General features: G+C 26.2%; 3 protein-coding genes across 5 annotated transcripts; 1 reads left to right on the forward strand and 2 right to left on the reverse strand.

Annotated features, from left to right (window-relative positions):
• Positions 1-279: 279 nt before the first annotated feature.
• On the reverse strand, positions 280-3,747 carry LOC138183371 (zinc finger and SCAN domain-containing protein 12). 2 transcript variants are annotated; one of them, XM_069120204.1, is made up of 6 exons: positions 2,308-2,368; positions 1,701-1,893; positions 1,494-1,633; positions 1,250-1,412; positions 912-1,166; positions 280-828 (listed from the first exon to the last, which is right to left on the reverse strand). In XM_069120204.1, coding segments are annotated over exons 1-6 (885 nt in total). In that variant the 5' UTR covers positions 2,310-2,368; the 3' UTR covers positions 280-696. The 2 variants fall into 2 exon arrangements, with proteins under 2 accessions (XP_068976305.1, XP_068976304.1); XM_069120203.1 differs by lacking the exon at positions 2,308-2,368 and adding an exon at positions 3,320-3,747 and having other exon boundaries at positions 283-828.
• Positions 3,748-3,864: 117 nt separating this feature from the next.
• On the reverse strand, positions 3,865-7,206 carry dx (deltex E3 ubiquitin ligase). 2 transcript variants are annotated; one of them, XM_069120194.1, is made up of 7 exons: positions 6,678-7,206; positions 5,931-6,123; positions 5,581-5,850; positions 5,209-5,497; positions 4,798-5,116; positions 4,351-4,706; positions 3,865-4,258 (listed from the first exon to the last, which is right to left on the reverse strand). In XM_069120194.1, exons 1-6 carry the CDS (start codon positions 6,845-6,847, stop codon positions 4,352-4,354), a joined length of 1,596 nt encoding a protein of 531 aa, XP_068976295.1. In that variant the 5' UTR covers positions 6,848-7,206; the 3' UTR covers positions 3,865-4,258; position 4,351. The 2 variants fall into 2 exon arrangements, with proteins under 2 accessions (XP_068976295.1, XP_068976294.1); XM_069120193.1 differs by having other exon boundaries at positions 3,865-4,706; positions 6,678-7,205.
• Positions 7,207-7,601: 395 nt separating this feature from the next.
• Positions 7,602-11,057, forward strand: Usp30 (ubiquitin specific protease 30). Its single transcript, XM_069120195.1, has 6 exons — positions 7,602-8,117; positions 8,198-8,356; positions 8,567-8,730; positions 8,921-9,331; positions 9,420-9,755; positions 9,831-11,057. Exons 1-6 carry the CDS (start codon positions 8,018-8,020, stop codon positions 10,077-10,079), a joined length of 1,419 nt encoding a protein of 472 aa, XP_068976296.1. The 5' UTR covers positions 7,602-8,017; the 3' UTR covers positions 10,080-11,057.
• Positions 11,058-11,139: the final 82 nt, after the last annotated feature.

Here is an 11,139-nt window from a genome sequence, read left to right on the forward strand (position 1 = left end):
TTCCTCATTGAATAGACACGAAAAAATCATTGTTAATAAGCAAAAGCTTTTTCTTTGTACAATTTAAAACCGTTTTATGTAAACACATTATGATCTGAAAAAACACTATATTTGCATTTAAAAATAAATTTTTTCCTAATTTAAAATATTACTTATTTACAATTTTTAAACATGTAATTTGTCAAAACAATTATTTAAGTAGAAATTTATCCATACTATTTTATAATAATCATTTCATAATATTTCAATTTCTTTTAAGTAGGTTTTGATATTGTTGTCCTGTTTATTCCATCAAGTATGTTATATATGTTATAATATATATGTATATGCATAAAATTATATACAAATATTTATGAAGATATACAAACTACATACATATATACAAATCAATGTTTCATATAGTAACATGAACACATTCTACATAAATGCGGATGATATATGTATTTATAATTATTAATTTAATATCGTGAAAAGCAAAATAATGCTAAAACGGCAAATTAAACAAATGAAAAAATAAGTATATATATCAATCTAAAAAATATTAATATAGATGTTATCATCTATAATCACATTTTATGTTTATGTCAAAATAAAGAATAAAATCTGATTATTTCACAATGATGATCATTTTAACATAGTTCCAATATTTTAAAAATATAAATATAGAAGTATTTTATAAACAATAAGAGACCTCCGTTAGCTGCAAATCCTTTGTTTCAATGGAAGATCACTTTCTGAATCACTGGATTCATTAGTAGCACCAGGTTCATCATCTGAAGAAGAATAATCCTTTTGTTTTACTTCTACATTCTCTTGGGTTCTCTTAGGCTATAAAATAATAAATTTCATTAATTGTATTGGTAAATTCAATCAATATATATGATTGAGGAAAAAATAAATTTAATTGATACCTTTGACCAATTTTTAGCAGGCCTTTTTGTAGTATTAGTTTTTGGAACATATTTGTCAGCAACTCCTTCAACACGCCTAATATCAAAATCTTGATCTACTTTAGTTACAGTTTGCAATCTTTGTTCTTCTGATGTTACATATAGATCATCTGGTTGATGATAACTGTTATGCGTTTCATATGCTCTTTTACTGCAAAATAGAGCAGCGCATACTGTACATTTTATTAAATCTTCTGGAACAGCTTCTCTTTCTTCCTATTAATTATAAAAGTAAAATGTTAAACATAATGCACCTGTAACAAAATTTACTTATTTAATATTTATTTATATTGTTTTACTTGAGTATGAGCTCTTTCCAAATGTCGTTGCAAATTGAATTTTATAATATATTCAGCACCACACAAATGACAGTAATACACGCTGAGAGCATCATTCATTGAATTTACTTTGATTTTATTGCTAGGAGGTGGTGTTGCTATTGGTTGAAATAAATGTACCATCCTATAAATTAAATTAGTAGATACAATTAAAAATTATTTGAAAATAAAAATCATAAAAAATATTATAGAAAAGATTTACAACCTTTTATGTATAGAACGATAATGATAATCTAAAGCTTTTTCATTATAAAATAATACATCACATTCTTCACATTTCTTATGTTGTTCTTTTCTCTCACTTTCAGATGAATCATGCGATGCTTGATGATTATCCCTGTGTGTCTAATAAAAAATGAGTAGTTTATAAAATTAAAGAAGAAACATATATTATGTAGAAATAGAAACATACTTTTAGAGGAAATTGCATCCCACAATAATGACAATAAAATTTTGTTGGAGAATTAGGATGGACTTTAAATCTATGTCGTATTGTTGCACTAATTGAATCAAATGCTTGACCACATACATCACATTGGGTATCATCGTTTTTGCTTCTTTTGACGGGTTTACCACGAGTATCTATTTCTTTGTTGGCATGTTTCCTATATACACAGTATATTCACATGTAATTAAATTTTTTATTTCTAAAACATCATTTCAATAACAAACTCAATAAAACTTGTTTTAATTTTGTTTTCTTCTTTTTCTAGTAATGAGTTATTAGGAAATCTATGAACAAAACAAAGTTTGACATATTATATCAAAATTATATACTAGAATTTAGGGAAACTGAACAATTTCTCTCCCTCTTCTACATACATGTATAAATTTATCTTATAATAATGCATTATTAAAAAAAAATCTTTCTCTTATGAATATAAAATTTCAATTGTTAGTAATAAAATCATAATAGCTAACATATAGTTAAACAAAATATATAAATCCAATATATAGCCAATATTTAAAATACTTAACAAATCAATTTTTATAATAAAAAAAGATTTAAGGAGCTTCACATTTTTTGATAATACTGTTCCTGTTAATTTTCTAACTTGCTAACATTCGTTTTGCAATACAACTAACAAAATGATATGAAGAAGTAAATGTATCATAAACTAATGTGTGAAATATATTTAACTTCTATTTAATGGAATAAAATATAGAATATGGTAATATTTCATGTATTACATTTTCCTTATATATTTATTTGATCATAAAATACAAGATAATCTTTAAATGAAATAAATATTTATGAATTTTATCGGCCGAAAACTATTAAAATCTGCAAAAACGAAAATGCAAAATTTAAAATTACATATATCATTTTAAAGTAAATATAATTTTAAATATTATTATAATAAAATTGTTCTAAACTTAAATATTATTTTAATCTCCAGATGATGAAAACGGAAGTGAATATAAAATATAATTAACAAAATAAAATATATTTTTCATATAAAATATATTGTTGTCTCATCTTACATTATTAGTTATTAAGTAATAACTGTACTAAATTTTAAATAATGTAACAATTATTTGAAACATTTTCCAAATATTTACTATCAATCCAATTAAAATTTTATTTACACAAAGGGCAAATTATATATATTCATACAATGTTTCTCCGAAAAATATTACTTTTTAGTAAATGTATGAATAATCTAATAGAATCCATCACAGTTAGTAAAAATTTGTTTAATTCTATGTTCTATATAATTATTTGTAATTACATCATTGTAACTTGTGTTATTATTATAATTATTATCATAATAAAAACACCTTTATACCGAAAGCAAAAAAGAAAACGCAAGCAATTGGAAAAATAGCGCGAACAATACTCTATCGGTAATATAGCTGAATATTATCATTAACGTATTTAAAAATATTTTTATTTATTATAATGTTTTTATTTCGGAATGTGCATTGGAATAGGATGGAAAAATAGGTTGTACGTATAAAAATATCTTTCTTTTATGAAATTGCTTGCTTGGTTATGAACATATCAAATAGAATAGTTTCTTTTAGTACCTAAAATGCTCCTGCAAAGCTTCCTTGGATTCTAATTTTGAGTCACACAAAACGCAATTGTATTGGCCTTTAGCACTCATTTAGGCGCGAATTCTTATTTCAAAAAGACATTAGAAATTACCGGACGTCTTTGCGCCAGGTAGTATAACATATAAGTTCTTCACGTTTTAGTATTCTATCGTAATAGGTATATTCAATTGATCACGATCCGTAACAATGTAATCTTCGTTTTTTTTTTTTTTTAAAACATTATCGTTTCCCAATAAATACGGCGTTCATTCGTGTTTGAATGTAAAAAATTTTATAGAACTCACGTCCGCGTAGAAAAATCAATTTTCGGCCATTTTATTGGATTGAAAGTCGCGCCACCTATCGTATACTACTCAAAAAAATACAAAACGATTTGTTTTTTTGAAAGAATGTTAACATATAGTAATTTAAAATTGAATAGCAGTAAATTATAAGAATATATAATTATAAAGGTCACGAAATTTTTATAAATAATTAATATAATTATTAATATAATATAATTTTACACACTTCAATTCCATATAAAATATATGTATTTTTCTTATTTTAGAATACATATGAATCGTATATTCGTATTTTAATACACTTATCTCTTATAGAGATTTATATTCATATATCCGTATAATTTCTTTTCTCTAATACATTACAGGAAAACTAATGTTTATATATAAATATTTACTACTTTTTTGAATCATTACATGAAACAGAAATAAACTAGCAAGTAAACTTAAAAATATGAATATAACGTAATTGTCTGTCGCGTTGCGCAGTGTATGTGCATCACAATTATGTTACACATAAGAAACTAAAATTGGCTTTGGACAAATTATAAATTTTTAATACTATTACCTTTGCATCGTTTGATTACTTTAAAAAAATGTGACATTAACTGAACACACAGTGCGGAATCTACGGCATTATATTAAATTGTAAGTCTACTGAATATTTAATATTAATTGTAAAATTTGATCTCATATAATGTATTAAATAGAAGTTATTACTTCATTGTAATTCCTGGTACAATGTAGGTGATGATTGCCCATCTGTTACACCCTGAGCTGCTAGTTCAGCTAATGTTCTTTCAAGGTAACTTTTATCAGGGTAACCATGACCAGTTGTTGATGGTCCCAGTTCAGTCTTATGATGAATTTCATTCCATGTTACTACATCTTCTCTTCCAGTAGTTATCGATCGTCCGATTGTAAATATAAGTTTTCGTTCAAATGCAATTTGTAGCAATCTTAAAACTCTACGACCTAAATTATTATCTGGAAGGTAACATATACGTGGAAAGCCTACAGCGTAATAAGCTTGACCAGGATTGGGATGTTCATTTCCTTGAATTCCTGATGGAATGCTGAAATTGAGCATTTATTTAAATGAAATAGTTATTTCTCAAATATATTGGGTGATCTGTAATTCCTGGACAAAATCCCTAATCTACTTACTCATAGGTTATCTGAATTGTATTTGTATTCGGAAAACCAGGCAGTGCTCGGAGTATTCTTGTCCAATTCATAGTTCCAGGAGGTTGATTTCCTCTTTTTTCACCATAAATTAAACGACAAACAGGGCACTGTATATACATAGGAGGTTGTTGACAACTAAGCATTGCATTCAAACATGCTAAATGTAATCTATGTTTACAGCGAGTTAACTCTACTGTTAGTGGCTCTGGCGTACCCAGACAGACAGGACAAGAGTCGCAATTATCACTTTCTACTACTTTCACATATTGGGAAATAACATCAGATTCAGTATCTACACCTGAACAAAGTAAATTCATGTAATATGTTATATAAAACTATGAGAAAGTATGATAAGGGTAAAAGTAAATTAAAGGAAGTATGATAAATTACTCAAAATGGTATCTTTGAAAGCATCATCACTTCCTACACTGCTGTCCAATAAATCTATTGGATTTTCATGACTCAAATATGTAGAAACTGTATCAACGCTTGGCCTTCGTCCACTTTTTGTACTACTAGAATCTACATCCAATGCACTATCCCAAGTTTTTCTTTTTTGTCCAGATTCAATACTTGTAATTGAATTATTATTTTCTATTCCATTTTTATTGCTAAATATATTAAAATTACTCAAAATAACACGAGCTATGTTTGATGGACCGGTATCCCCACTTTTGCTCTAATAACATATGTAGAATTATCATCATATAATGATAATATAATATCATATTTATAATATTAGTAACAAGTGCTCTTTTTTACCTTTTTATTGTTCTTTTTTGTATTTCCAGCAGATGACTTTTTATGTGTGATTTTTGTAGTTAAATTTTTAACAATTGCAGATGTTGCTTTTATTTCAGAAATAGCTTGTAATTCTTCTAAAGCAACTTTGACTAAAGGATAAGGTGCTTGCTGAATACGTCGTATCGATCTTACATATCCAGTGCAACAACGAACTTGTGTCAAATTACAAAAATTTATGATATAAGGAAAACCTAAATAAGTCTTAGACACATCAATAGTTTTATCACCCTAAAATAAAAAATTAATAAAATTTTTATAATTATGATTAATTTATAACTTTTATTTTTCTTCATAATGTTCTTATTTACTCTTGCCCATGCTTCTTCTATCAAGCATTGCACTTCCATATCATATGTATGCCAATCATCTGTGTCACCAGCCCATTCCCATTTAGCCCCTTTACCAGCTGGTGAACTTGGAAGATAAAATTTTCTTCTAATATTATGCGTTTCATTTCCATCCTCACTACATTGTGTTTTAGTTTTTAAATTTATATAATACCTATTTAAATCAATAGAAATATATTTTTTTTTGTATATAAATAAATGTTTTTTTCTGTATATAAATAAAGATAAAAGTTTATTATATGTATACATTGATATTCAAGACATAATATATTATATCATATTATAATTTTAGTATATAATATATACTTAAGTAGTATATAATTATATATATATATATATACATATAGTAAAATATTAGTAGTATATATTTAGTATATAATATATACTTAAGTTTATATAATATAATTTTAGTATATATTATATACTAAAGTATACTTTAGTATATATTATATACTAAAATTATATTTATATATAATATAATAATATTATATATTATTTATGCTACCATTATCAATTATCAGTATCCTGAAATATAGAACTAAATGAAATTATATTTCTTTTATGCTTTATACTTTTTGTTTTTTATAATCTTTTCCTGAAACAATCTTTGACGTAAACATGTTTTATTTATATTTGTAGAAAAATAAGAAAGTTTTCAAGCAGACTTAGGTATATCAGAATCTTTGGTTACATATATTAAATACAAACCTATCCAAACTAGGATCTGCATCATTCAGGAAGACCCGAGTTAATTTTTTACAATGTGCTCTCTCAAGATGTTGCGACACCGCAGGACTATAAGGTCTCCAACGTCCGTGACGATTTTCCCACTCCCACACAACAACAGCATGACCATGTTCTTGCGCCTGGGCGTTCATTTTCTTAAAAATTTACTTAAGAATTTCACATGCACGCGCAACACATATTTGCGCAGTCAAAACGTGAAAACATTTTCAATTTTTTTGCATTCAGCCTAATTTATCTCACTACACAAACACACACGTCAACGTATATGTACATACAATAAATTCATGTATATCACACCATTCATATTGTAATCTAAATTACAATATCAAAATATAGAAATGAACTTTAATAATGAATTTAATAATGAATAATGATTTATCTACTGAAAGAATTATATCAAATAAATTCTATTCCATACTTCATATTATCTTGTTTGTAATGAATTAACGATTAATGAATAACGAATATAAGGCGAATAACTTCGCCTGAAGTACGCGCAATTTTAAGCATCGAATAATCGCAATATCGATGATCGACTTTGAATAATCGTATTTAAAAATTCTTGTTATTTAAATTTACGTACTTTTATGTTATAAAAGTTGGTTTAGGATACTTTGAATCATATATCTCATTATTTTTAATTAAAGTCATTATAATAGTTTGAAACATTTATACATATATATATATATATACATATGATATAATTATTTGTTTTCTGTTTTATTATTTATTGTCTCATTTATCTTTAATGATATCTTATAATAATACTTTATTAACTATTATACAATATTACTTTTATAAATCTAGCAAAAATTTTTATTGTTAACATTTATATAGTCTCTATAAAAATCTATATCTACTTGCATATATATGTATTATGTGTATTCATGATGTCAAATAAATGTTCGGTCAGAGCATCGTGTGTATACAATTATATCGTTTATGATTTATAAAACTGTGATTTTTTATAAAGAAGACATTAATTTCAAGTCAATGCAATCGAGAGTAACACATAAACTTGTATATAATAAATAAATCATATTTCTTCGTATTATTATTGTGTAAAGGTTGTTCAAAGTATGATTAAATTATTTTCGTAAATGCAACTTACAACTTGCTGTAATAAACTTTAAACGAACTATGAAAATACTGAGAAATTAATTATTCGTATTACGAAAGATTAATAACTTGAGAAAGATATGCATATGTGTTAATGGATATGTTTGTTCTCTGAAGTAACGTGTAGGTTAGCTTTTGCAGTTTTTCAAGAAATTTCTAATTTCAACGAACATTCCAAGAATATGGATGTAGAAAAAGTTGCTGTATTTGCCAGTGTAGGATTCGCAATAGCCATTGCAGCATTTGTTATATGGGGTCCATCTCCTAAACCTCGAAAAAAAGGTATAGTGCAAAATATATTTAATTTCTTACAATTGTCCAGGAGAAAGATATTATATGTTATAATTTATGTATCCTTTTAGGAACAGTTATTGGAATTAATAATTTAGGATACACTTGCTTCTTGAATTCTCTTTTGCAAGCTTTGGCGGCTTGTCCAATTTTTATTGGATGGTTAAAGAAACAATATGAAACAAATGGGAAAGTTAATTTCATTTCGACTTCATTATCTGTTTTTGAAAGTATGTTGCTAATTTTAACAAAATGTCCTTAATTTTATTAATTCTTTACCATAAAAATGATCTGATATTTTATTAAAAAATAAATTATAATAAGAATTTTTAATTCATTAAATTTAATTTACTAAATTTAAAGATTTATTCATTCAAATACTATAAATAATATATATATTATTATGGAATGTATAATATTATAAATTTTTTTTGGATTAGAAATCAATGGATATACGGAAGATTTATATGGTGATGTAACACCAATTGAAATAATTTCTTCACTTGGTAGTCAATGGAAATTTGCACCTGGTCATCAGGATGTACATGAGCTGTTTCATGTAGTTCTCAGTGCATTACAAGCAGAAATTCAACATGGAAATAGGGTATGCTTACAAACTAAAAGTTATCAAACTAAAGTTATATTGAATTGTTAAAAATACATTATTGTTTGGTGTACTACATAATATATTAAGTAGTTTGAGAAAACTTTCAAATTTATATGACATATTTTTAAATCTTTAAAGTAAAAAGACTAAATAACAAGTTAAATATATCTACAACAAATGATTTCAGAAAGGTTGTTTGTCTGATGCTTTACCACAAAGTACAATAATGATAACAGATACAAAGAAATTGGGTGATCCTTTATCATTTAGAAGTGTATCTTGTAATGATATTGTATCAGCTAACAAAAGTCCTAACATTCCAAATGGTTTTGATAGAAATTGCAACAGTCATGTAATATCTTCGACGACGTCCATATCAAGTATTCCTATGGCATATAATAAGCCAGGTATAATCCTTGCTAGGTCTTCAGAACTACTTTCAAAAAATGTTGGAGTTGAGGAAAATAAAGAATCTTTTAAACCGTGGAACTCCTTATGTGCTATGTCATTTTCTATTGCTCCACCAATATCGATAGTAGTACATCCATTTTCTGGCTTATTAACTAGTCAATTACAATGCAGTTGCTGTAAATGGAAGGTTAGTCTTTTATTTTAACTAGAATTTTACTTTACTTTAATACAACATATTTAATTATAAAAAAAACAAATAAGAATATCTTTTGTAGTCTGCAGTACATTATGACAAACTTGAAACAGTTTCTTTACCTTTGCCTCCTTCGGGTCCACATATTAAATCATATCACACATTGGAAGAATTATTAACGCGTTTTGTAACCAGTGAAATTGTCCAAGACGTTTCATGTGACGGATGCGGAATGCGTTGTTTAGCTACTAAAACCTTAACTCTAGGCAAACTCCCTAAATGTTTATGTTTACATATATCAAGAACCACATGGAGCTCTTCAGGAATACCAATTAAGAGAGATGATCCAGTCAAATTTCCTGAAGTACTAACTTTAGATCCTTATACTTTTATAGAAACAAAAAAGCGAAACGCACGGGTATGATATACAATATAATGTATCAAATATATATGTTTGCTAGTCACAAATTTAATATGAAATATGAATTGATAGGGCGATCCTGAAGCAACAATGTTACTTACTAATCGAACAACGCCACAAGATAAACATAAGTATCAATTGCGTGCGATTGTAGAACATCGCGGACCTGTTGATTCTGGGCATTTTGTTTGTTATAGACGAGGAAATAAAGCCAATCAGTGGTTGTATACTTCGGATAATGTAGTTGAGAGCATATCCTTGATTGAAGTTTTATGTGCCACACCATATCTTCTCTTTTACGAGCGTATTAATAGCATATAAGAATAGTTAGTAATCAATTTTAGTAACCGCAGGAAGTTTAGGAATGATGACTCAATATATTGAAATGATGTAATGATTATAATGGAATTTAAGAGACTGAATGTGTCTAATAGTAGCTTTTATGTTCCTATTGCAAAACAGTTTAAATTACTTCAAATTATTCGTTAAACAAAGAAAACAAATATTTATATTTATGTGAATTTCTTATTTAATAGATTTCACGTTTTCTGTATCACTTTATTTTCATACAATGGTACATAAAAAACAAAAATAAAAAATATTTTTTTTGCTTATAATTTTGACATTATAATTTTCTAATTGAATGAAATAGTGCAAAATTTTAAACAAATTTTTAAAAATTATACCTACTTAATAATTTATGTACAACAAAACAAAATAGTCGACATTTAAGGGTAGCATCATAGAATATTGTGTATGTAGAATACTATAGTTATAGTTTATAGAGGATTGCATTACTTGCTTGATAAATTGCATTGTAATAGTGAAACAAAATCAAATTGTGCCAAATTAATCAATCGTTTTTATATATAAACAAACTATTATTTTATACATCTGGAGTTTGAAAGTTTAATTCTGGATATGTACTTTAAATGAAATACATTTTCGTGCAATGAAAAAGTAATAAGTTGAGATTTTCAATAACTTGAACAGTGATAATTTTCATACCCTTGTATCATTTAACTCAACCCCTTGTATTATACCTAACTCTAATCTACTGTTAAATAAAAGTACAATTATGTTTTTATAATAATTAAATTGCAATGTTACGTTAACGCTTGTTTATTAATAACATTCTTTATTTCTCCATCTGAAGCACAAATGTTTTGGAGAACTCGTTCTGGAACGGGTATACAACTGCCCATGAGTCAAGCATGGAGATTTTAAATTAATACCTGTGCCTTATAGCCATTCTGAATCCACAAGATTAAATAAAAACTTACAATAATATCCACCACAGTGAATGATTATATTTATTTTATTTTAAATTTATTTTGAAATATAAACTTTTATTATATGGTTGAAGATAAAGCAATAAAAG

This window comes from Bombus flavifrons, chromosome 9, assembly GCF_040668555.2.
Source record: "Bombus flavifrons isolate JBK064 chromosome 9, iyBomFlav1_principal, whole genome shotgun sequence".
Lineage (NCBI taxonomy): Eukaryota > Metazoa > Arthropoda > Insecta > Hymenoptera > Apidae > Bombus > Bombus flavifrons.

Bases quoted from the DNA above. Each gene is read 5' to 3' on its own strand.
- dx (XM_069120194.1), bottom strand. From the start codon at position 6,847: ATGAACGCCCAGGCGCAAGAACATGGTCATGCTGTTGTTGTGTGGGAG. The intron at 5,851-5,930 runs GTAAATAAGAAC...TTTTTATTTTAG, and splicing joins TAGAAGAAGCATGGGCAAGA to GGTGATAAAACTATTGATGT. The intron at 4,707-4,797 runs GTAAGTAGATTA...GCTCAATTTCAG, and splicing joins ACAATTCAGATAACCTATGA to CATTCCATCAGGAATTCAAG.
- LOC138183371 (XM_069120203.1), bottom strand. From the start codon at position 3,399: ATGAGTGCTAAAGGCCAATACAATTGCGTTTTGTGTGACTCAAAATTA. The intron at 1,167-1,249 runs GTAAAACAATAT...TATAATTAATAG, and splicing joins TGGAAAGAGCTCATACTCAA to GAAGAAAGAGAAGCTGTTCC. The intron at 829-911 runs GTATCAATTAAA...ATTATTTTATAG, and splicing joins CTGCTAAAAATTGGTCAAAG to CCTAAGAGAACCCAAGAGAA.
- Usp30 (XM_069120195.1), top strand. From the start codon at position 8,018: ATGGATGTAGAAAAAGTTGCTGTATTTGCCAGTGTAGGATTCGCAATA. The intron at 8,357-8,566 runs GTATGTTGCTAA...TTTTTGGATTAG, and splicing joins TTCATTATCTGTTTTTGAAA to AAATCAATGGATATACGGAA. The intron at 9,332-9,419 runs GTTAGTCTTTTA...TATCTTTTGTAG, and splicing joins GCAGTTGCTGTAAATGGAAG to TCTGCAGTACATTATGACAA.